This window comes from Ambystoma mexicanum, chromosome 1p (assembly GCF_040938575.1).
Source record: "Ambystoma mexicanum isolate Mex_15411 chromosome 1p, UKY_AmexF1_1, whole genome shotgun sequence".
NCBI classification, from domain to species: Eukaryota; Metazoa; Chordata; class Amphibia; order Caudata; family Ambystomatidae; genus Ambystoma; species Ambystoma mexicanum.
In genome coordinates, this window is record NC_090921.1 from 243,601,479 (window position 1) to 243,628,294 (window position 26,816).

Sequence of the window (26,816 nt, forward strand, 5' to 3'; positions counted from 1 at the left end):
GACTCTCTGCCAGACCAGAGGAGATCAAATACTTTCATTCTTGAGCCGCAGGCTTAGGAATCCATTTCTAGAGTAGATTCATGACAGCATAAGATGTTTGACTTAAATGCCCCCATTGAAGCATCCAAGGTTGGACTGGGCAATAAAATTGTCTCGGGCACCTAGGAAGAGGCCCCAGTTGCAAATGGCTATTCATTCCTTTTGTGACACTGTTTGAATAGTAACTAAGAGGGAGTTTTCTGAATAAGTATGATGCAAATTGTACATTTTAAAGACTATTTATTCAGCAACACTGGTCAAAACTACTAGCCGCAGAGGGAATGAACTCATCAAACTGGAACAAATTGGCCAAAAAAGTGTCCCTCAAAGTGGGCCACACCAGCATTTTGTGTTTTTGGTTCAGCCATGGGCCTATTGCCCTATAAGCCAGTCCGAGCCTGGAAGCATCATCTGTACAGCAGGTTCCAGCAGAGTTACAATCAGCAAGTAGAGCCCCGTAATTTAACAAAGGCAATATACACACGTAACAGTTGACTGACAGATAATAAAGCTGACTGACAGGCAGGACAAAGGAACACAATACAGAGGGGTCTCCTTCCTTTGCCCGTTCCACCCACTCGGCTGTCTAACTTCGCCGGCCACAACCCCTTCACAAATGTTGCACCATGCTCCCACCTTCTCTGTCCTCTGTTGGGGTTACGGTTCCACTACTTCTTTTGGTACACTTCTACCACTGAGAGTGGCTTCCGGCTGATGGCCTGCAAGGTCGTGCATTACCTCAGCAAGGTTGATGCTCTCATTGGCTATGTCACATTGATTCCAGAACATTCTGGAACATTCTTACTGTTTGCTTGTTGAAATCAGACTTTATATGAAATGCTTTTGTGTCGGTTATCAGACACTGGGTGTTCGGGGTGGATGTTCTTTCTGGATATTATTGAAATCTAAGGGTATGAGGAATGCTTTTACTGATGGTAGATGGGCTTTGGTTGGCAGTGCAGGGGGTGTTTGCTGGCTCCTTATTTACAGTTATATGGACACACTGTTCTCTATCACTTTGGGGTTCATGTAGTTGTACTTGATGGGTAGGGATGCGTTTCTGTGCTCAATCTCTCTGGATATCTCAGACAGACGTTCCTGGAATGCCCGGATGCACCGTTTGGGTCCCTCCTCCGTGAAATGTTCATCAGGGTAGGTGCCCAGAGGTCTCTGAAAAAGAGAACATGTGAAAAAACATCAGCAAATTCTATGTGAAGCAAGGAACACAACTTCTCGTCATGGGACAATTAATCCAAGCATTCAGTGAGGAGTACTTGGGTGTTCTAGGATTGTGCTAAAATTAATTCGGGCTAACTGTGGAACTACTTCATCACTGGTTAATCAACACTCAGTAATATTTTGAAAAGATTGGTTTGCTACAACTATTTTGGACTACTAGTTTCAATAGTCTCTCTGTCAGGCTTGTGATCAAACCAATGTGCCTCATTACGAATATGGCGGTGCAGGGAAAAAAAGAAAACAGTGGTAACATGCCGGTAATTCCATTACTGTTTCATTTCTGTACTGCCATATTACAAGTTTGCCGGGGAGTCCACCGAAATCCCCATGGATTCCTGTGGATTGAAATAAATGTGGACTAATACTGCCTAGCTCCACTTGTAATCCAGCTGTAACTCCTCCAGGCCACGTGCCAATAGCCATAAATCTGTTTGGTGGGATTTCAGTGGATTTACTGCAGAAATACCACCAAACCTGTAATGATACCAAATGTCCTGACCCCAACAGCTGATTAAGACGCTATTGACCAGGAAGGCCAGCCTACTAGAGTCCTCAAGCCAGTGACATGAGCTACGTGAAGGGGGACGTGTTAGAGATCCCCAGACTCCTCGTACTAGCAATCCCACCCTTTGAACAACTAATTAGAGACACCTCATATGCTGACCAGGTTACTTTCCCCTCTCCCTTTGTCCGGTATCCCATCATTTGATTATTCTAGCAGCAACGGCACTCTACCATTCTGTATGGGAAAACACAAGTATGAGAACACATGTGAGAAACATACATTAGCTTCGTGCCACCATCATGAAGCTCAGGCTCCATGCATCCCTATTTCTGCGGCACAGACACACGTACTGAAACACAGCACTTCCATCCAAGAAGCGCCCGAGGTCCATATGCAGTCATTTTTTCCATGACAACTCAAATGTGCCAGAACCCAGCATTATGGTCAGTGAATCTGCTCATCCGTTCGTGTTAGATGCTTGGTGGAGAACAGCACGCACCGGGAGCTGCAGGTTCACCGGATATGACAGACTTACCTGAGCTAAGCAGGCCGCATACCTACACTCAGCGATGGAGCCATGAAAGAATGACTTCTTCCGAAAAGAGACTAGTGCTCATGGAGGCGGAATGGAAGCCTGTAGGCAAAGACCGGTGTTGGACGCCTTTAAGGAATAGTTATGCATTAAGGCATACAATACAGCATAGAGAATGGCATAGGATGAGCTGGAGTGTGGGTAGCACCATGGAATCGTGGAACTCTACTGAATCTTGAGTTGGGGGTTGAAGGATCAGACGCCTAATGCATGAGGACTAAGGGGTCGAGAGAGCATAGCTGAGTACCCCAAACCCAAATCACTGGAGGATCCACAACTGGAAGGTTTTACGCCCATTGGTCTGGATGCCTCCTCATGTTTTTCCTTTTCGGCAAAGCCCATACCCCTGCAGGAATTGAAGGGTAGCAGAGACAGGAACTGCACCGCAGGCTTAGTCACTGTGCCACTGGTCTTAAGCACCATTTATTAAGCAGAGTACCCTCTGTTATACTGAGCAGGCCTTAGATGACCGCCGACTAGCCCCAATGGGATGTTCAGGTGAAACGCCTGAAGGTCCAGCCAGTATGTTAGTCTCAAAAGGATCCTTCAACATTGGGAAGGTTTTATACTGAGACAGTACCTCAGGTGAGTACCCTGCATTAGGCCCTAAGAGCACCACAGCGTGACTGCCGGCTGTGGACTTTTAACAAAGCTCAGTGTTGCCCATGGTTCGAGGGTCAGACACAGCGGGAGTCAAAGAGCCTCCCCTCCTTGTTGCGCGATTTGTAGGAAATAGATCACCAAGTTGAAGCACCTGTGAATATATATGTTTACCCACACAGATCTTGTTTCCGATGAACTACTTCAATTCCACAAGTGGAGGCCATCGGAAGAGGTCTTCCCATCTAACAAAGCAGATTCTGAGTGAGATCTATTGCACAGTGGCCCAGCTAGTCAAGGTGGATAGGCTGTAGATGCAGGGTCACACAGGAGCAATGTACATGTGTGATGGTGTCCCTCCTGAGCACCAGGGTTCTATTTAATGAACTGCATATTAGAGAGCTCACCTCCCATTCTCTTTCCGGTGATGGCATCCCAAATCTATGGCATGTCCTTAATCGGACAGGACATCGGGGTACGCATGCAGAACCTGTTTGTGGTCTTTCCAAATTCACCCGTCACCTCATGGATCTAGTCTGCAAAGGCTGATCCACAGAAGGTGTTTTTGGTGGAATACCCAGATTCCCTAGATGCAGTGGATTCTCCCAACAGCAGCAGCGCTGGTGAACTGATTTTCTGCCATGGCTAGCATAACCATCTGTCCATCACTTCAATCTGTACGTTTACTGTGGTTTTCAACTGTTTCATTTTAGATCACAAGCCTGGTTTCTAAGCGTAGTAGAGCAGACAAGAGTTGAGGCATGAAGATTTGCAAACTATAACCGATCCCTAAAAAGGGAGAATGAGGAAGGGAGCCAGAAATAGGAAAGGATGTGGATAGAGGTAAACAGATAAAAAGCGTTTCTGCTATTGGGTGGGGAGGATAGCTCAGGAGCAACGCGTTTGTCTTGGAAGCAAGAAAAGGCATTGCAACACAGTTCGAATATCTCCAAGATGGAGGCTGTGAATGCCTGTAGTGTACTAGCTTTGAATTGTGTTCCAAGATGGACTCCGCCCATTGCCTTTCAAAGAAACACTTATGAAGGCTGTGATCCACATGCTCCTCCCATCACTTCTCCCCTTAGAGGACACATCAAGTTTTCCGTTTACTAGGTTTCTTGGAAGCAAGAAAATGCAGAGCAACCCAGGTTCGAATCCGGGTTCCTCTTGGAAGCAAGAAAATGCAGAGCAACACAGGTTCGAATCCCGGGTACCTCTTGGTAGCAAGAAAATGCAGAGCAACACAGGTTCGAATCCCGGGTCCCTCTTGGAAGCAAGAAAACGCAGAGCAACACAGGTTCGAATCCCGGGTCCCTTATATAATTGGAAGCTATATTTTGCTGGTGTGTGCCACTGAACATGGTGCAGCTGCATCACCTGACGCTATGGAAAGCTCCGGCTGAGTCTGGGAAAGTAAGACGGTCTCGTTTCTATTTCCCAGATAGCGCTTGCCCTTAGTTCCCCTTTGACTTTGGGCCGCCAGTTATCCATGGGGTGGCTTTTTCTTCGACAAAGGAATCAAGAATGTGGCATCAAGAAGATAATGTGAAAGAGTAGTGACGGGGGGGCAGACGTTTCACCCTCCTTTGGCATGCACAAGTGAGGGGATGCACTGGCGCATCGCCACACTTGTGCCACAAAAAGTGGCAGCCAGTTCAGAAAGGGCATCTAAATGAGTGCATTGCACCGTTGCGCTTTTGCGCAGAGAGGAAGGTGTTTCTGCACATTTTAAAGCGCATCACAATTTCTCAGACTGGATGCCTTTGAAATGCGCAGAAACTAGGTTCATCAGAACAGGCAGAGGGGGCAGGGGGGGCGCTAATCATGGCATGGCCATTTCTCACCAAGCTATTATTGGTTTTATATGTGTGGCAGTCTCATCTGCCACACGAGCATTATTTGGGGGTTTGGAAATGCTGCCTTTTCTTGTTTTCTTTTCACTTAGACGGGTCCCTTAAAGGCCCGTCTCGGTGAAATGCGCTCCCAGCAACCACGCGAGAATTCCCTACATTGGTGTTGGGAGTGCGCTCCCAAAACGGATGTATGCAAAGGGGCTGGACAGCACATCGGCGGGCCACTGAACAGCCCCACCTGAAATGCACAGGTCATTTTTTGAGAATGAGGTGTCCTGCGCATTTCTCAAAATTGTGCAATTGAAATGAGCGCATTTTCTATTTTTTGTGAATCTGTCCCTTCGCCTCTTTCATGTTTGTAGAGGTAACGTAGAAACATCCGTCCCAATGGAGCAGACAAACTGGGAATGGCAATCAGGCAGCAGTGCAGCCTTCGTAGGTTACTCTGATGGCTCCATCCATCAGAGTTAACTTGTGCCACCGGTCCCTGTGAATCTAAGGTGGAGCGGCAATGGCCATTGGAAAGGTACCCCTAGCCTCGCTGCCTGCTCATGCCCAAGAAATGTAGCCTACAGGTAGGTGCCCCCAGGCCTCGACTACCCCCCTATGAGAATATAACACTGGGGCAACTGGAGCAAAATCTCCACATCAGACACCTCCTAAAATATAGTCCTGGATCATTAGGTTAGGGGATGTTTCGCGATAATGGCAGAGGTCATATTTTGGAGGTTTTATTTTGGGGCGGGGGGGGGGGTAATGTTAATACCTAAGGGGAGTTAGGTTTCTGGGTGTGGTAGTGTTAATGATTTGGGATGTTGCATGTTTGAGAAAGATAGGATGGTCACGGGATTGGGAACATTATCATTCCATTCCCATGTTTTGGGGCAAAGGACGAGGGTCAGCATTTTGGCTGTCCATGAGTGGAGAATTAGACAGTTAGGAGACTGTGGTGGTCTGGATGTGCTGGATAAGCTGTTCAGGTGTTGTGGGTCAATATTATGAGTACGGGAAGGGGGTCAGATGTTTTGGTGAGGAAGCAATACAAGCTCAGGTCTTTGGGTAAGCGTTGAAGGACTAGATTTTTGGCTGTTGGTGAGTCGAGCCTAGTGTTTTGGTGAGGGGGTATCTGATCTATGGAGAATAATGGTGTCTACTTTTGGAGAAGGGTCAGGTTTTCTGGGTGCAGCAAAGAGGTAGGGTTTAGGGTGAGGTCATTTCATTTTTATATTAAGAATGTGGTCAGGGCTGGAGTTAGGGTGACATAGCCTAGTTTTGTGAGAGGTACAGAGGTTGAAATGTGTGTGAGAAGGCTTACATTTTTGGACACAAAGGTACATCTGTTGACGCATTGATGGATACATGCATAGGTAGGTATGGGCTAGGTAGATTCATGCTTGAATGGATGGGTCATGTGTGAATGGGTTGATGGAAGGGCGGATGGAACATTAGAGTGTGTGAAGAACTATATGTGGATAGCAGGATGCATTGAAATCTCACATGATAAGCATCACTAGTGAACATAAGCATCCTAGCTCTGCAGTTCTCTCAACCAGCATCTTTAGATCTTTGCAATGGCTAGATACTCTATGCGTGACATGATCAGTCATCTCTGTGCTATCGCCCTTTCATCCATATCATTCAGATCTCAATATTCACCATCAAACCCTTCGACCTGTTTGCATCCATGGATAAGAGGATGTCCTGTTAATCCAACTTCCCATCTTCATGGGTCAATTAACCTAATATCAATGACAGTCTCCAGTTCAGGCAGGTTTCTGCTACTCTTAAACATGATAGAACTCCTGTAAGAAAACAGCCCTGGAAACCCCCTAACCCATTACTTTCAACCTAATACCCTGCTCCATGTCTTGGAGAGAATGTAACCGGTTTCAGACTTCAAAAAAGATACAGACCAGATCAGTCCAATCCGTTTTAGGCAGAGGGCGGCTGGCAACATTGTCCCAGCCATTGGCTTATAAAAACCAATCAGTGGCTTTTTTACAGTCAAACTTCAGCAACAGTTCCAGGGTCTCTGAGGCAGACATTAAGGCATTCGTCGAGAAAATAATGTGGCTTTTCTTACAGAACACATCTGTGAATGTTTTTTTTTTTTTCAGTGCCATTTTTTAGTTTTGCCATTAGGTGGCGCTAAAAGCGCTACTTGGAAGCCGAAACTATTGTCATTAACATAACAGCTTAAAATGGGGGATTTGAATGCGTTTTTTGCAATACTTTTCAGTGCAGATGATATGAGGATGGATTTGTGTTGTTCGGCTATGTGCTCCGACAATTTGATGCCCACCTGTAAGTGACATCTATATGATTTTCCTCCCATTCCCACCCATCTCACCCCAAACCACACCCCTTTTTGAACTCCTTGCTTGCATTTGGATTGTGTTCTGAATGTGTCAGCCATTTTTACTTCCAAAATGGCGGCCGCCATGTTTATGTTAATAAAATGGTTTTTTGACTTGGTCGATGCTTTAAAAAATATTGACATCTTCTAAGCTAGGTTACATATTTGAATGTATTTTGTAATAAAAAAACAAGTTACTGTTGTAGTTACCTATGTTGATCTAAAATGTCTCAAAATGCCCAGGCACTGATTTGTGAGGTTTGCTCTAGTGTGCAGAATGTTAGTGATGTCACTGTGATTTAATTGGATCTATAGTATGTCCTTTTTTCGGGAAGATAGCCATTTTCTTTCACACACAAATAACTTCAGTAAAATTAGTGTTTTCAATAGGTTAGCAAGGGCCGCACTACACCGGGCCCAGTTCGTAGTCTCAGTTCCCAACAAGGCTTTATCGACATTGTTGGTGTGGAGTTCCCTGCTGGGGTTGGGGGAGCGGGTGCGGGTCGCAGCAATGACAGGCCGACACGGGGCTGTGCTGCAAACGTGTATCTTTATTCGTGCTCCAAACATGAACCCTCTAACCCCGCCCCTCCCGCGTCACTTCCCTTCCCGCCCGGGTCCCTCCCGCCCCCGTTGTCCAGGATACGTCAACATGACATCTCCCCCCTTTTTAAATGGTTACCACACTCTTCGCAACAGGCGATGGTCTGGCGAGTCTCTAGGCCATTTCCTCGATCCACCGGTGAGGTCTGTTCCGGACTCGCTGTGGTCTTGTCAGCTCGGCCCTTGGTGACGGTCTGCTCTCAGCCGTCTCAAGTTCTGGATCTTGATCCGATTCGTCAGCTTCCCACGGATCCTCTCCTCGTTGATCACTGTATTCCTCATCTGGTGGGACTTGTACCCTGCCGCTCAGGCGTCTTGTTCCGGGCAGTGGGAGTTCTTTGAAGTGGGACGAGTTCCGGGTTACCGCTCCCGTGGAGCTTTGTGCGGTGATCATCGACCCATTCCTCTGGGTAAAGAGAAGGGGCTCTTCCCGAAATGCAGGCGTGTGTTTGTGAGTCGAGGGCTGTCGAACCGCTACTACATCGCCTACGGTTATTTGGGATGTCTAGGCTTTTCTGCGGGCGTCGGTGTATTCCTTCATTTTGTTCTTTGCTGCTTCATCTCGCTCTCGGACCTCCGCATCCATCGCCGGGCGTGGTGCACTTGCCTCTGCTTGGGGAATTCGGGTTTGAGGGTTACGCCCAAACATGAGTTCGGCAGGGGTCTTCCCTGTGGTGCTATGGGGCGTTCCCCGGTAGTCCCGTAATAGTTGATTGAGCACCTGTTCGTATGGTTGTTCCGTGAGGCGTGCAATCTGTCGGGCCCGCTTGAGATTGGCCATAAACCGTTCGATCATCCCATTGGCTTGCGGCCATAGCGGAGTCACCTTCCAATGTCGGAACCCCAAGTACTCCGCGAACCGGGCAAATTGATGTCCACAGAACGGGGCCTCGTTGTCTGTCTTGAGCCCCTTGGGCACTCCATAGGCAGAGAAAATGTGGTCCAGTGCTGGAACGACGTGATGCGCAGCTGTGGACGAAATCATCTGTACTTCTGGGTATCGGGAGTACTCATCCATCACTGCAAGGACATATCTTCCCCCTTCAATAGGCCCAAAGAAATCAGCGGCAACCGCTTCCCATATGTTCTGCGGAAGTTCTGACATTTGTAGGGGCTCAGGATGTCGATTAGGTGTAATGAGGCAGCAGGTGGGGCATGCTCTCAGGGCGGCCTCTACTCGGGCATCCATTCGTGGAAACCAAACCTTTTGGTGCAGCATGCGCTGTGTGGAGACAATGCCTCGGTGGGTCTCATGTGCCAGGTTGATGACTTTCTCCCGCATGGTTGCTGGGATCACTAGCTTGCAGTCCTTGAGCAGAAGATGGTCCTCTGATACGGCTAGCTCTTCTTTCACGAGGAGAAGTCGTTCTACGTCTTCCCATGTTTGGCCTCCTGCCGCTTTTCCCCTTTCCTTAGCCCTCCTCCATTGTCCAGATGCGAGGCCTTCACATATGATGCGGCATGCAGTGTCGTTCTCAGTTTCTCTTGCCAGTTTTCTGTGTTAACCCCCTCCGGCGTGGTTTGGTGAATCAGGTATCTGAGGTAGCGGTCTGCCACGGACGGTTCAGGTCTGCTCTTGCTCCTCGGTCTTCTTGACAGGAAGTCAGCGGGGTTTTCACCCTTCCCTGGTCTGTGAATGATGTTGAAAACGTAGTCTTGCAGACGTAGCCCCCATCGGGCGATCCTAGGGGGCATCTTAGCTTGGGGATTGCAATATAGAAACATTAACGTCTGGTGATCGGTGACTACCTGAAATGGCTTTCCATACAGGAATAAGTGGAAGTGTTTGCATGCCCACACCACGGCCAACCCTTCCTTTTCAGCCTGGGAGTAGGCTTGTTCGGTGTCGGATAAGCTGCGGCTGGCATAAGCTACCACATGTCTCTGTTGCGGGTCTTTGGGATCGAATTGAGCCAGAATAGCCCCTAACCCCACAGGGCTGGCGTCAACTGTTAGTTCTGTTCTCCGGTTAGGGTCGTAGTAGGCCATGTTTTCCGCCTTTGCGACACTCTCCCTGATGGTTTCGAAGGCTTCCTGACATGCGCTGCTCCACTCAAATTTCTCGTTCTGGTGTGTTAGTTTCCTTAAGGGCTCACTGACCGAGGCGAAATCCTTGATGTATCTGCTGCAGTAGCTGGCTAGGCCTAGAAATGAACGAAGTTCCGACACATTGGTTGGTGCTGCCGTGTCATTTAGAGCCGAGACTTTATCCGGATCTGGGGTCATCCCCACCTCTGAGAACACGTGGCCAAAGAACTTGAGCGTGCTCTTCCGGAACTCGCACTTGTCCTTGTTAAGTGTGAGGTTTGCATCATGTAGGGTTTTGCACACCTTCATGAGGGTTTCGTTGTGGCTATTCACGTCAGTTCCGAACACCAAAATGTCCTCCGGGTAGTTGAGGCAGTTGGGGATGTGCTTTATGATGTTGTGGACCTCGGCTTGAAAGATTTCGGCGGCTGACGACACCCCAAAGCTCAGCCTTTTGTATCTGAACAAACCAACGTGAGTGACGAACGTGGTTATGTTGCGACTCTAGGGGTGTAACCAGCTGATGGTATCCCTTCTGGAGGTCTAGTTTTGAGAACACCTTGGCACCGTTTAACAGATGTATCATGTCCGTTATTCGTGGCGCAGGGTATCTTTCCCTGCGGATTGCTTGATTGGGACGCCTCATGTCGACGCACAACCTGATAGCTTCAGATCCCTTCTTTGGGACGGGGACAATGGGAGAAACCCAGGTGGTTGCTCCCGAGGCCTTTTCAATGATGTCCTGTTCTAGCAACTTCTTTAACTCATCCTCCACCTTTTGTTGAATGTTGACTGGGATCCCTCGGTATGGCTGAGCCATGGGGCATATGGAGTCGTCTACGTGTAATTTCACTTGTCGATTCTTGAGTTTCCCAATCCCTCTGAATATTTTTGGGTATAAGTTGTCGATCATGTCAATCGGGTCAATGTACTTGTGGACCATGATATTGTATAAGATGTGTATCAGGCCCATGTCTGCGGCGGCCTTGAAACTCAAAACACATCCGCTGTCTGTTTCGGTGGCCAGGACGTGAATCGGAACTTTCATCTCTTGCCCCTTGTAGCGGCATAGCCCGCTGAACGATCCTACGCACTTGAGGGGAGTTTTTGCACCATAGGCGTAGATATCTACAGTGGCTGGCTGGAGCTTTGGTTTCAGGGTTAGTTCGGCATACACTTGTTCACTCACCACGTTGACGGTGGCGCCAGTATCGATGAGGAATTCCGTTGGTCTTTCCTGCAACTTGATGATGAGGGTGGGGCTATGAGCCGTGGCTGTGGGATTTCCTAAAGCGTAAACGTACGCCTTCTTTTGATCACTCCCGGAGGAGCTAGGGTCCGATTCTGTGGGTGATTGTTTGACCAAATAGCGGACATGACGTCTTGATCTTCTTTCGGGTTTAACCCGTGTCACGTATCGTCTCCTTTCTCTCCGCTTTTGGCGGTCGTCACCGGAGTCCTTCTCTCTCTGGTCACTTCCGAGTTGACTTGAAGGGTTGGAGGTGTTTGGGGTCGAGTGAGTGCTTGGTGTCCCCCCATATCGACTCCTCGAGCGGGTTGTGTTGTCTCGGGGCCTCTCTCTCCCTCGATCCTTGAACAGTCTGCATACTGCTTTGAAGTGGCCTTCTTCACCACACGAGGTGCAGCGTTGTCCTACGGCCGGGCATGTCCCTTCATGGGGGTACTCAAACCCACACTTGTAGTAGAATAACTCTTCTGGCTTTTTCTCTAGGTGTAATTTGTTCAAATTTTCGCCCAGTGGCATGCTCCCGAAACTTTCTACTTGAGAGTCAATGGCTCTTTTAACCCTGGCCAGTGCGAGTATCTCCTCTAGCGTGCGGGACTTCTGGAGCAGTTTCCTGCGGAATATTTGGGACTCGCAACCCGATATTATTTGAGATCTGAGGGCTTCAGTGTTCGAATAATTTGCAAAGTCACAATGTTTGAGCTTTGTGCGAAGTCGCATCACATATGCGTCCATGGTCTCCCCTTTTGCCTGTTTTGTGGTGTGGAACAGGTGTCTTTCGTAGTCTACATTGGTGTGGGGTGCGAAATATGCTGCCAGGGCGTCTTAGTTTCTGTATGGAGTCGATGAAGTCCTGGGGCATTTCGTCTATGATGTCTCGGGTGGCAGAGCCGACCGCTAGCTTTAGTAGACACACTTGCCTTGCATCCGCCACTGGCCCTGTGGCCCCCAGGTATAGGGCAAAGTCCCGAATCCATTTGGTCCACCTGGGGCCCATGTTGCTAGTGTCCGTCACATCAAAAGCTCCCGGCATCTGGGCAGCCAGTGTGTCTGGTAGTTGGTAGGGCACATGATCTAGCATTTGATTTAGGGGTGCTGGGGGCCCATTTCCTGGGGCTCCTGCGCCTTGGTTTGCATCCTGATCAGACATGGCGATGAGGGCGTAGCTTCCCTACGCGTTATTTCGCTGTTGTGGTGTGATGGCCGCCTTCTGAGGCACGAGCACCATCAATGAGCACCACGCCAGCTGAAAATGCGCTTCCCTGGCTTCACTTCCCTTGTGGGAGGCCCCACGTGTCTCTGGCGTGGGCCTGGCCTGGCATTAAGTTGTGGCTGCGGGATGGCCTTCTCCCTCTCCTTGCGTGGGTCGGGACTCAACCGTGACCATGCACAGGGCCACGTGTGTGCTGTATGGAGGAGGGGCCCGCACCGTACCTTGCCGCGTATTACTACGCGCGCGTGAGTTTTCTGGCCTCTCCGTGTTCACCGCCGCGGCCCGGATCTTCTCTCTGTGACTCGATCCTGAGCGGGGAGGAGCCTAGACGAGCTCCCTCTCCCCGCGTCCTGTCCGTCGGGGCTCCGCGACCCCCGGTGCTGCGGCGACGCCACGCGCTTCTTGACTGCTACGGGCGCCGGTCGGCGAGCGTTCTACTCACTGTCGCGTGCGGATGCACGGCACTCGTCTCCTCTTGCCGGGGAACCTGCCGCTCCTCACCCCATCCTCGTCGCCATTGTGGAGTTCCCTGCTGGGGTTGGGGGAGCGGGTCGCAGCAATGACAGGCCGACACGGAGCTGCAAACATGCATCTTTATTCGTGCTCCAAACATGAACCCTCTAACCCCGCCTCTCCCGCGTCACTTCCCTTCCCTTCCCGCCCGGGTCCCTCCTGCCCCCGTTGTCCAGGATACGTCAACATGACAGTTGGGTTGATAAATAAGTGCGTCCGAGGCGTATGCACTGCTTTGGGGGCGGAACGAGGAATCTTGTCCTTTTGCCAACTCTAGTCCCAGTTGCCAAGCTCTGCCATTAAACCCATTATTGTCAGGTTCTCCATTGTGCGGGGGACCAATGGGCTTTAGCGTTCAGTCTCGCACTGTATCTCGCGGAGACCCTGGGCACAAAAAGAGTGAGCAACTGGTGCCTGAATTAATGCTTTGGAGAAATGTCGCCTCCAGCACGAGTGAACCATGTGGAGTGCTGTCAAGTCCAGACGTAAACATACATTTCTGTTCCCTGTGGTGCGTTTACAAGTCTAGTCACTTCTTGGATCGCGTGCCTTTTTTAAATCTTTTCAAAACTTTAGGGTTTCCAGGTGAAATGCTGCTTTGTAAACAGATTGGCCCACCAAGAGGCCTGCCTCAGTGGCTGAGGGAGTTTGCTGCAGGTTTACCCCCAGCCATACCCGCTTTTCAGTAGCAACGGCGTATGGGTAAATGACCCCATTCCTCCAGTTGATCCTCCTCAGCAATGTCAAGGCCACGTTAACATCCCTGGGCCAATGTCAACAGCCGTGAAGGGCCCTGGCTGAGCTTCCGTGCCATCTCTCGCCATTCGATACCCTGGTGGATGTCAGGCCACGGGCAGGCTTGGGTTGCCTTATAATTGCTGGCAATTTGCGCACAAATGGAGCAGATAATGGCTCTGAAAGTTTCTGGCATTGGACTGGACAACAGATTTCAGGGTGTCCTGGTGCCTGTGTTCCGCCCAGAGAAGAGCATCCGGCCTAAGGAAAAGTGGAACGCTTCAGCTTCTGTCGGAATAGAGGAAGGGTCGTTGTGACATAAAGGCCCGGGCACTGGTGTATGGCTGAGAGGCCACCTCCTGGCAGCATGCAAGCAGAAAAGGTGAAACACTACTTAAAGAAAGCGAGTCACGCTGGAGACAAGCCCATGCACAGGCCTGCATGTGTCCAGAAATCTAAAATACTGTGGCTTTTCTGAACTATGGAGGCACCAGTTGGGGCTGTTTGGGATTACTAACATCCCATTCTGACTGCAGTTGTGGGGAGAGGGCAAATAAGTCAGGGCTGTAATCTCATATTTCGTTCCATGCTTTCCTGTGGTTTTGATAAAACGCTGTGACGCTTTTTACAGATTCTGCATGCCTCTTATAATTAACAATGATTTGAAGGTGTATGTGTCACTTCAACGCTGCTGTTCATGTATATACAAAATACAGCTCACCGTAGGGCAAGTGTCAGATGAAACTACTCTACGGCAGTTGCAGGCGACTTCACGTCTAACTGAGCCACCCTTTTTAGTTTTGAATTTTAAGTGGTGCTCAAGGGCCATATAGAACCCAAAGCTATTGCAAGGGTGTGCAGATAGGAGGGGGGTGACATCTGAGGTACACACAGCTTGTAGGGTTTGTTTGGGTATTTACCCCCCACCCACCCACTGATTGCCTACGGCCATGCTAATCCTGTTGGCCATTCCCATCCCCTTCCTGCCCCTTTCCACCAAAAACATCCGCATGGAATCCCTTTGAGATAGTTCTGTCAATCAGTAACATCAAACTTCATCCTATAAATCCCTCAAAGTGTTATTTCTAAGCAGCCTTCTGAGTGCTAGTGGTTTAATTGCAACTGTAAACGTGATATTGTATCTCCCTGACAGTCAGCGCAGACACAGCGCCTGCAGACGCACCCTCCAAGACACCCCACACACAGCACTGCACAGGCAGCACAGACACACTGCATGCACAGCGTGTGTAGACTGCCAGCCAGCCTTACAGACAGAACACACCCAGCAAAGACCGTCTGCACCCAAGAGAGGAAAGACATCACCACTGTGCCCTGCTTCCAGATGTTCAATATGGCACCAGAATCAGACCCCCGCGGAGGGACCGTGCGTTAGGAAATCTGAGATGTTGGGAGGAGGAGGCCCGGCGGGTGAATGGTTTTTCGGCCATAAGGTGCAGCGACAGGGCCCGATATATATATATATAAATATATATATATATGCCGTGGCCTGAGTAGCTGATGTGTGTGAGGATAGGGAATACAGAGTTGTGAATGTAAGGAGACAAAGGTAAAAGGAGAATATTACACATCGCCGGGTCAGGCGCGCTATACAAGTAAAATAAACAAACAAACAAATGAATGAGCAATATGCACACACAGCAACGTGATCAAACCAAATGTATATAACCTTAAGGCAACAGCACATGTTGACGGGAGTGACGCTGCCTTCATTTAGGATTGAAAGGATGGGCTTTAAAAAATGCTCATGCCTGTCTGCCTCATACCTTTTCATTAAAAAAGTCGCAATCTCGCCCCACATTCGCCACCGAAACCCACCTGATCACCAGCACTAGTCCATGTGCTAGCTGTATGGTCAGAAGTCATGAGGTACCGTAACCCATTGGTTTTGGCACATTTTGGTGGCATAGCCACCAAATTATCCCAAACACCATCGCTACAGATAAAAAAGGGATTCCAACAAGCATTCTTTGTGATTGCCATGACAACTGGAAATGAAATGCTGTGGCATACATTTCCCAACGCAATGGTTAATTCCTGCTGTACTACGCAAATGTAATCCATAGTGGTTTTTAAAATATATTTCTCCCAATCAGGAGTACTGTTGTCACATGTCACGTGTCTTGGGACTTTCCAACGGTGGAGCCGTGGAGCAGGACTGCCTTCTCGCAACTGGCCGAGGGAAGCCATCTTGTTCTCCATGGGAGGTTTTCCCTGCCCTTTGTTTACTTTTTGAGTCTGTTTCCCCGACTACCACATGCACCTCTGCAGTGGTGGTGGCAGAAGCGTCCCTGCATGGGACACCGGCAGATGGGTGTGTTCCTTTTTAGCACATATGTGGGCATTGGCTGTTATCAGTATGGGTGATGTATTGTAGCTGCTGGGAGCCATAAATGCAGGTGTGCATTGGCTTGCTCAGTGTAACAAAACCAAATATATTGGAGTTTTTCTGACAAGGCCCTGTTGATGGGTGCTTTGTGGGAGGTTGTGTGTGCAGTGTGGTGTCTAAGCCGGACTGGGGAGATTGCCATGGTTTGGAACACTGTGAGGCTGATTATAAATCCCTTCCCCCACAACCTTAAGGCAGAGAACATTATTTGATGTGAAAATAGCTGCGTCAAAGTTCTTTTTTTTTTTAAATATATTTTTATTTTATTTTTAAGGTCAAACAAACGCACTACAAACGTTTCAAAACATAGAAAGCATCGTATTTCAACACGTTTTCAAACTCCCCAACTCCCCCCTCCCCCTTTAAACTAGAGCCAGTTCTCACATGTCATTTACGGGAACATCACTGGGTGGCATACTACCTAGACTGCCATGAACCGGGTCCTCTGTTTCGTTGTCACCCTGGTGAGGGTTAGCCAACGAGGCCACCAATTGCTGCCAGGCCAACAAGGGCCCTACTTCTTCTTCGCCCCCCCTGGTGACCGCTTCAAACCAGACTACGGATTCAGCTTCCGCCCATCTCAAGAGGTCTGTCCACCACAACTCCACCCTGGGTCTATGGGCCGCCTTCCAGCCCATGGCAATCCTACGTTTGGCTAACACATAGGCCAGGTCCTTCATCTTGTTTATGTGTTTCAAATGCCGGGGTCTAGGGAATAGTCCAAGCATGCAGGACCAGGCAGATTCCACATCCAGCACCACCCCCCCGCCAGCCAGTTTCGTCTTGACCTCATTCCAAAATCTATGCACTTCCGGGCAAGCCCAAAACATGTGTAGCAGTCCCGCGTTCACCTCCCCACACCTGGGGCATTGCTGTATAGCTGATCCCCCAAACTTTGCAATCTTCCCGGGGGTTAAATAAGCCCTGTGGGTAACATACAACTGAAGCTGTTGGAATCTCGCGTTATGGGACACCTTTTTAATGGTAACTCTGGGCCCGTTCCCACTGCCCATCCGTCATGGGAGCTGCGTCGAAGTTAATTGTAAATCTATTACATTTACATTTGTATGTATGCTATACACAACCACGGATGTGGGCAGATGCTGTTCAAGAAAGAAAATGTAAACACTGTGCCCGCTTTCCTCCTTATACACTGACCTCGCTAACAAAATGTAAATGTATGTGCATGCTGTCGAACTGGGGCAAAACAATGATTTTGTGTGTTGAATTTCATTTATATTCTGAGCCAGTTCCACTTGTATTCCCGTCTGCCACGATATGTTAACTTTATTTAATAACACTGAATACAATTAAACCTGCCATAATTGATGAACAGGTCGGAGGTTTGTCTATTGGCTAGAGCAGTGATTGTAGTCTTGAGGACTCGGGATCTAATCTCGACTATCCCACTTGACTGCAATGGGTGACCCTGGGCACATGCCGCGTGCCCTTTATCTGACACCATTGGAAAGGAGGGATAAGAATCTGGTTGTATCACACAGCGAGAGCAATGTGCCAGTGTAACTACATCTGCCCGCTGAGGGGAGCTGGTTTAGGAAAGTGAGAGAGGAGACAGGCAGTCTCAAGTCTCCTCCGCACATCAACACCAAGTCCTTTCCCAGGAGAAGTGGGGCGACGTGTGGGGTGGACTTCCTCATAAGCAGTGCTAGCCACATACAGTAATGAACTGGTAGATAAAAACAGCTGTGTGCAGGGCTAGTACTGGTGGTGCACCGAGGAGTGCATGTTCAGTCTGGTCTGATTAAGGATCTGAGGGGGCTAGAATTGCAGAGGAGTGCTCTATCAGAGCACTCTGGTACATTACGCTATTCCAGGGCAGCTTTATGAATACTAAAGTATGGTTCCTCTGATTAATCGGAGTGGTATAGGTGCCCTTCTACAGAAAACAGCCTGCTCGGCGAGTTAGTGGGCACCCTCTTTGTACAGGCAATGTGTCGCAGGTGGAGATAGAGAATGGTCACCAACCGTGCACCTTTTGCCTCCCAGGTCCAGAATTATTTAGTTAAAAGATTTGTACAAGAACACACACTTTGGTTAAGTGGTGAAACCGGGTTGTGGCAATTTAGGCACATATCTTCCCTGCTTTAGTTTAGATACATATTAATTAAGGATTGGATTCATGTGCTATTGAGGTGTTATGCTTCGGCTATATTGGTTCTACATTGCAACACGACACAGCTTTTGTTTTCCCTTTGTGAACCGCAGTGCTCAAAACACTGCAAAGGAAAAAAAAAACAGCTTGGCTTTTCCTTTTTATTCCGTGTCAAATCAAAGAACCCTGGGCAGTAGCCCTCCATGTCAATGGACCAGCAGCAAATGCAAACCCACTAAAAAGGACAAATCAAAAGAATCCCATGACCTACAGAACCCCATTTCAAACGTTAGATGAAAAACGGCTTGCACACGTGTTCTAAATAAATAAAAATCACTTTTAAAAACCCTCGTGAATAGGGGAACTTTGCTTGCATAGAAAATATCAGTGAAATATGCTGTGGGTGGGATGTTGAATAAAGCCATGTACATTATGTTCTCACCCACAAGACTTCCATCACCTTGAGGCTCAGAATACCAGCAAAAACAACTGTATTGGGTTTATGCACAAAACTCAATTGAAAGCCTTGCCTCCCACTGGAAGTCACACCTATAAGTGAACCATTCTGCAATGACATGTGAGGTGGCTGAGGGCGTGATGATTCTCTGTCCTGCCAGACTAGAAGGCAGTACTAGAAGGGAGGACAAAGAAAGCAAGCATGGCCAGAGTTTGACCAAGAAGTGTGAGTTCCACCAACACCCACTCCCGAGGACAAACTGACAAACTTCAAAGGATGTAATAAAAGTCTTTTGTTGCAAGCTGACCCAGGGGGAGACATTTGCCTGTGGGGGGTGAAGCACTACCCTCCCATATGTGACATATCCTCCAAATTGACATTAAAGGATTGATTCCTTTAAGGCATTTCTCCCAGCACCCAGAAAAATAAATAATTTAGTTTTATGATATTTTTCCATGTGATTTTCAGGGGGTTCTGAAGAGACTATGTGCATTTTCCTAGGACTTTGTGGACTGAAATGGCCAGTAAAAACTTGTTACTGTCGTTGCAGTTGGTGGAAAGATGAAGATGGACATTATTAATATGCTTAATCATTTGCAGAGTTATTACTTTTATGCATTTCATGAAAAAGACAAAGGAGACAAGGGGCCATGCTACCTTGCACAGAGTTGTCGGTCGGCTTGCCTAATTCCCTATGACCCCCTGAAATCGCCTATCTATTTCTTATGACTGTGTTTAGTAAGTTTGAAGGTATGATACATAACTCAGTTTTGCTAAAAAGTTGGCCAAGAGAACAAAGAACTGTAATACATGCCATACAGCCAGATGGTGCTCTCCCCCTTGAACCAATCATGCCAGGGGGTGGAGAGAGGAATAGAAAACTGCCCTATCTAGGGTTAGGAGTAATTATAGAGTATTCCCCTATATTGTAGAATTAATGATGTCATTTGGGCTTCATAAGGGGGACTGTACTAGACACAAGGACAGACACAAAAGAATCCAGGGAGACAGGAGGACAAAGAGGAAGCAGCTGATCCCATCCAAGAGAGTGGAGAGACCAGACCCCTTGCCTAGCTGTGCAGAGACCAGATTGTTTTTAGGCATTTCTCCCAGCTCTCAGAATAAGAAATCATTTAGTTTAATGATATTTTTCCATGTGATTTCCAGGGGGTTCTGAAGAGACTAAGCACATGTTCCTATGACTTTATAGACTAAAATGGCCAGTAAAGACTTGTTTTTGGCTGATTTAAAAATGGTACAAATATGACAGTTGGTGGATGGATGGAGATGGACATTATTAACATGCGTGATCATTTGCAGAGTTATCACTGTTATGCATTTCATGAAAAAGATAAAAAGGAGCCAAGGGGCCATGCTACCTCGCACAGGGTTGGTGATCGGCTTGCCAAATTCCTTATGACCCCCTGAAATTACCTATTTCTTATGACGGTGTCTAGTATAAGTTTGAAGTTATGATACATAACTCGGTTTTGCTAAAAAGTTGGCCAAGAGAACAAAGAAGTATAATAAATGCCTAACAGACAGATGGTGCTCTCCCCCCTTGAACCAATCATGCCAGGGGGCAGAGAGTAATGGGAAACTGTCGTATCCGGGGTTAGGAGTAATTCTAGAGTACTCCCCTAGGTTTTACAACTAATGTCGTCTTTTTGGCTATATAAGGGGGGGACTGCACTAGACAAGGCCAGACACACAAGAATCCTGGGAGACAGGAGAAGGAGGACGAAGAGGAGGCAGCTGATCCCATCCATGATAGTGCAGAGACCAGACCCCTTGCCTAGCTGTCCAGAATCCCATCCAGGCAGAGTGCAGAATTCATATCCCTTGCCCTAGCTGTCTAGAGAGTCCCGAGATCCATCTGGCTGTCCAGAGTCCCAAACAAAGGCTTACTTTGTAAGTAGCAAATAACCCCAGCCCTGAATTGCATAATATTTTCCCTTTTGCAACATAACCCCATTGAAAGTCCCAAATTGCAACACAGTCCGTGATGCACCCCCCCCCATGTCTGTAGAGCCCCTGCTGGGCAACCCTGCATGCAAGGGCCGGTGCCCCTGCGGGGCAACGCCGCTGCTGTTGTGCGTCACCCCTCCTGTGAGCATGGTAGCTCCCAGGATAGGTGTAATGGTCACATGGTTAGCACCATGTGACCAACATAATAAATACGACGAGCTGCTTCCGGCTCGTCAGTCGATGAGAAACTGACTCCGGTGTCGTTCCTTTGTGTGCACCAGGCTGGTGCAACACCACGTGGGGTAGGCCCAGGGACGAGCCTCTCCACGAGGTCAGCGCTCCTGCTGGGCAACGCCGCCCTCTCTGCTGCCTAGCCATGTGATCATGGCCGAAGACTGCAACCCCGGCCTGGGTGCCCCCAGAGCCAGGGCTGCTGTGTGCTGGGTGACCCCAGCCATGTGTGTTGCTCCGGTGCTCTGGAGCGAGTGGGGTGATCCCCACTCCGTGGTCTGCTGTGTGACCGCAGCACAGAGGATTAGTGTCGGGTGCTCCCAGCTCTCACAGGGGCCCGCCCGGTGATCTGGACGGCCCCCATAACAGCTGACATCTTTGGTGTTGGCCTGGGCTGCCCCCAGGCCATGGAAGAGCCTGTGTGCTCACGGACTAGCAGGGTGCCCGAAACTTTTTTTTTTTGTGTTTGGTTTATTTAAGAAAAAAACCTTTACAGTTAATTCTTTACGATACAAAATATACATTAAAAAATTGTTTAAAAAGTAAACAAGGAATAAAAAAATGACATAAAATAATGGAACAAACACATTCACTTATACAGATTACACATGACAGTGTTTCATCAGTACTTAATGCAACGCCTTGCAGTTAGACCAAACAGTTTCTGGACTCTCTAAGAATATTCAATGCACATAATGATAAAATAAAATAGAGGAAACACAATATAAATGATCAAAAGCACAGCTATCTAAGCTCATTTTCAGAACAATACGATGGCCAAAAGAAACAGATTATACAGAATAATAATCGCTAATAAAGTAAAAGAAACAAATCATTAGCCGAAATAGTTTCTAAACCATTTCCCGAAGGTTATTCAGTCAGTTGTCAATACTTCTACCATTTTAGCTTCAATAATTACAAGTAAGTTTATCAATTTAAGAGTCAGGCTTTGGCTATAGCCTTCCATGCAGCGTCTCCAGAGAGATTCCCTTGAGATAACTGAACAAGAAAAGGAACTCTCAAATATTTGGATACGCCATACCTCAAAATAAGAACAATAAGTCACCAGATGTTTTAGCGTTTCGGGTATATCAACATTTTCACAGAAACGGCAGAATGTCGCATCAAGACTCTTAGAATCATCGGCCCAATTTTTTGTACGTTGACGTGTGAGAAATTGATTTAATCTGAAACGTATATAGATTTTCCTTGCGAACGCAGAAGGAAACTGCATTAAGTATTTTAGTCTACAATCCCATTTGCCTCGAAAGAGGTTCTATTCATCAAATGATGGATAGGTACCCATATTATCCATCATAATGCTCCAGAAAAATCTTTGGTATTTCTTTTTTTGACTCGATAGCCACATACTAATAGAATCAGGAGTCTCGTGAATCTTTGAGAGAATGTTAGTAATTTTTATAGTTTGAAGATGTAAAGATTGTATATGTGAGTCACCCAAGATTTTATTCAATTCGAAGTATAAAGTGTTCTTAGGCGGGTTTAGCATTTTAGAGTAGTTTGTGATGCATCTCCATTTGTGTTTAACTGACAAAGGTAATATATTCAGTTCGTGGCATATCATTACATTTGGAATAGATAAAGCCATGCCCAGTACAGTTTTCCACTGCTTTCCCTGCAATATATTCAGGAAATCATCAATATCATAGCTGCAAATATCTAAGGAATAAAGAATAATGGGTTCAACTTTCTGAAGATACAATTGAATAAGAGGAAGTAAGGAAAACATGCAGTATCGATGGAAAATAATTTTCATTTGTGAAGCAAGAGTTTTCACTTTTTGGTTAAGAAATTGTTTCCACATTGTTACAGAGTATGAGTCAGTAAGAGGGTAACATAAATACCGAATCGTAGCAGCGTATTCAATTTGCATACCATTTAGGTACCAGGAAAAGCGATGCGGTTTCAGTTTTCCACCCGAAAAAATAAGTATTGAGGATTTCATAGGATTGGGAGAAAGATTGTGGTTGAGGGCAAAATTTGCAAATAGACCTAGTTTCCTTTGAAGCCCAAAAGGGGGTCGGTCAAAGAATAGCAGGTCGTCCGCAAAACCCATCCTATCCAGCTTGATATTACCAAGCGTGGCTGGAAAACTCTCCAGTCACCCATGTCTCATCCAGACCCAAAAGATATAAGTTGAATACCACCGCTGCCATGATGCAACCCTGTATCACCCCATTTCCATTGAAAAGGGGTCAGAAAGAGCTCCTTCTTTATTCAGCCGGATGCGATACGATGTATTTTTATGCAACGAAGCAATCAATGCAACCAGATGATGCGGAATCCCCATGGCAAGCATTTTCTTCCGCAATATCTCGCGGACAACGCAATCAAAAGCTGCGGTGAGGTCCAAACTAGCCATGTAAACAGGGCCTTGTTTGGAGGAGGAATTAAAGGCCTGAAGGTGACAAAGAATGGTGGCATTAAGAGGACAACCTATATGTTTCCTAAAACCTACTTGATAGGGTGACAAAAGGTTACAGTCATTAATGTACGTTTGTAATTCTTGTAACAAAAGTAAGGAAAAAACTTTTGAGGAGGCGTCAGTTAACGCTATTGGACGATAGTTTGCAGGCAAATTAGGAGGACCTTTTTTGTAAATAGAAATGACAAGGGCAGAAGTCCAAGACGGGGGAATAATACCAGAAAACAAAATAGAATCAAATTTGATTTTAAGAATACGAGCCCAGAAGGTAGGGTTAGCTTTGTGTACGCAGGGTGGTATACCATCCGGACCAGGGGCCCTGGAGGGTTTAAGTTTCCCTATAGCCTCAATAATGTCACCAGTCGACCACAAAGGTAATGTTTTAAGAGGAAGCTTGGGCTCGCCACCTTTTAACGTATTAAAACGTTCAGGTAGTTGAAATTTGGGTCTGATGTAGGTGACCCAAGTTTCAGCAGAAATCACTGAGACGATCGTAGTAGCAGAGTCACAAGAGATAGTACGCAAGGTATTCCAAATTTGCCTGGAGTCATGTTTTAGCAGGTGGTAGAAGACTTTTTGATTGTCTTCATAATGCAGGTGACCCTTCAACCATTTTAGCTTGTTTCTGTAGCGTTGTCTAACAGTTCTAATAAGGTCTAAGCAAGTTGATAGGGAGGTGTTACCTTTTCTAAGTATTCTAATCTGAGTTTTTTTGAGCTTTCAAGTGCGCCACTTGGAGGTTAAATTTGTGAGTATGGTGGGATAGAACTTAAGTCTTCTTTTTTAGGGATTCATTTAATTTTAAAAGATGGATTTTAATTCTGTTTGTGTTTATATTGTCTATTTGTAGGAGGGGAATACCTCCTAAATAAGAATGATGAATGATGTCATAATCACACTCGAGACAGTTGGTGAAAGCAAGGCATACTTTGTGATTCCATTTCACAGATAAAGAATGGCGATCAGGTTCTGTTAGAGCAAGTAGCATGTCTTCATTATAACGAGTCATAGGAATATTCAAGGACAGAGACAGTATCATGTGGTCTCCTATTGCTGGATCTATAATCATCACGGAATCAACACATGAATATAGCCTTGAAGAAACAAACAAATAATCAATTAGAGACTTGCAATCAGCTCTTGCCCAGGTGTAATTGAAAGGTTCAAGTTGGAATAGCGCAGTTTGCATATCCCACTCCAGAAAAGAAGAGTTCCACATTTGCCCATATCTCTTAGAGACCATCGAATGATTGTTCCACATAACACTGGGATGAGATCTTTCATCATAACAATAGCAATTCAAGTCACCCCCTGCAATTATCCTGGCTGTTGGAAACAATATAAAACCTTTTTCTAGCACAGCATTCAATTAATCTAAAACGACATCAATTGACATACTTAATTTGTTCCAGTAGATGCAAAGCAATATAAGAGTTATGGAAGGGTCCTCATCATCAATCAATGCACAAGCTAAAATAGAAGCAGAACAGCTAATCAATTCTGTAGAGCATCTATAGGCTGAATGAATCAAAATCGCAAGACCACCTGACGGTCTTCCGCAAAGGCCCCCCCTTGCAACCTGAACGAAGGCAAGATAGCCCTCTATTACAAAGTTAGTTTGGCACATGGTCTCCTGCAAAAGCATACCATCTGGTCTTTGATGGTAATTAAGAGAATACCATTTTTTTAAATTACTTAGACCGCATGGATTCCATGAAAAGATGAGTGACTTTGCCAGGCTAAGATTCACTCATCCCAATCGAAGGATTTGACACTTGAACAATTTTAGGATCCTTCCATGACGACTCCTTTATCGCTGATACAAAAGCCATAAATTGTTTCATGGTCTTGGCATCAAGATTGGATAAGTTGCCAGCAATAGAACAAGGCAAAATGCTTTCAGCTATAGGAGGCATCATTTCCACAAAGGTTGTGGCTTCTTCAACCGATGCAAAAATGGTGGTTACTAACCCAATGGATGCTAAATCATCTTTGTGTTCCCATAACAATTTCAGAATGAATGGAGACATGAATTTACAGATCATTCTGTTGTTATTCACAGCTGCCAATTTCACCCAGTCAATATCATTAGAGCGGATAATACGAAGAGCTGGAATGTCTTGGATGGCAGTCATCACAAATGTACGATTCAGACGCGCCTTTCCATAACGTTCAGGCTCGCTTTCCCACCCCATTACAGAGGCCGACTTGATATCTGTAAAATGGGCCTTTGCAGGACTGTTTTGCGGCACTGAATTCCAGCGGTCAGAGTTAGACACAGTCTGACCTATTTCTTGTATTTTGACATGAACGGGTGAACCACCCAACGTAGTACCTGCTACAGCAGTCTTCACTCCATCAGAGTGAACGCTGCTGCCGTTAGGAGTTGGCTTGATGGTGTTAGCTTTAATTTTTTCACATTTTACATTTAAGGGAGCACTTGACCCATTGTCTAGACCAATGATCACTTTTTCTGTCTTTTTAGGATCTAACAAGGGATAAAAGTTAGAAAGAGTAGATTGTTTCTGAAACGAAAGAGAAGCTTGAGAGACAGGATCCAAGTTCTCATTTACTGGTCCATCATCCCGACAGACAACTTCTTTCTTATCGTTCGAAACAACCCTTTTTGTCTCTTTAGACACCAGACACGCATCAGAAGCACCCTCTTTTTTTAATTTCCAATGCTTTTTTCTTTCCAAGTGCCTTTTTTTGAGTTGGTGGGGCCGTCTGAATGGATTCCGGAAGGTTCAGCATTGCTTTAGATTCGTCGTTAAATTGGTTCAGATCAATGATAGTATCACCCCCAGATAAGTTACAAATGTCTCTTATATGTGCGTTATGCTTATCGATTTTTTCACATCATTGATTTTTTTGTTTTTTTTCTAATTTCCCTTTCATTTTTTTGATAGGAAAATTTCGCTTTTCTGCACGAGCCTGAGCTCTTCTTTGTTTTTTTGTTTGGGGAAATGGAGGAGTCGCTACTTCTTGTAGGGCAACAGAGATTTTTTCTCCAGTTGGGTTTAATTCAGGACTCTCTTCACATGGGTCAATAAGGTCAGTCAACGCAGATGGGCTGTCCAGACAAGCACCATTTTTTCATCACCTCCAGGACTGTGCACTCTTAACACTGTAGTTGATAAGGTTTTAAAGGTGGTAGCCATCTCTGAAACCAAGACTGTCAAAGCAGCAATATTTGAGGCATTTACGTCCTCTGATTTCTTTATAGGCAGGCCAGTGAAAATCATGGCACCAGGTCTAGACTGAGAGCCCTCAGACACCGCCTCTGCAAAGGATTTAGTTTGTGTAGCAATGTTATGAGAATTGGAACTCTCCACCTTTTTATAACACAGAGACGAGAACATGTTGCAAGAAAGCAACATGCCCTCCATTTTACTTTGCTTAGTTATGAGATCAATCATTTGAATCTGTAGAGTTTTTATTTCTTCGTGAGTTCGCTCATGACCCTTATCCAACAAATTTAAGATCCGAGTTAGGACAGGGAAGGTTTCAAAGCATTGTTGGTATTCATCATCACACTTTTTCTCAATTTCCGGGACATGAGTAGGCTGTGATAGAGTTTTAGGAGATAACTACTCATTAAATTCATACTGAGAAACACCAATAATTTCCGGATCAGGAGAAGGGTGAGAATCTTGAGGCAACAATTTTTCT

General features: G+C 46.5%; 1 protein-coding gene across 4 annotated transcripts in view; it reads right to left on the minus strand.

The window, feature by feature from the left end:
* Nucleotides 1-259: 259 nt before the first annotated feature.
* The window catches only part of LOC138568665 (polyunsaturated fatty acid lipoxygenase ALOX15B-like), a 251,431-nt gene continuing 224,874 nt past the window's right edge, over nucleotides 260-26,816 (minus strand). For all 4 annotated transcript variants that reach the window (XM_069646453.1, XM_069646455.1, XM_069646452.1 and 1 more), the window contains exon 14: nucleotides 260-1,209. In XM_069646453.1, the coding sequence (XP_069502554.1) occupies nucleotides 1,030-1,209 (180 nt within the window). In that variant the 3' untranslated portion in view covers nucleotides 260-1,029. The remainder of the gene's footprint in view (nucleotides 1,210-26,816) is intronic.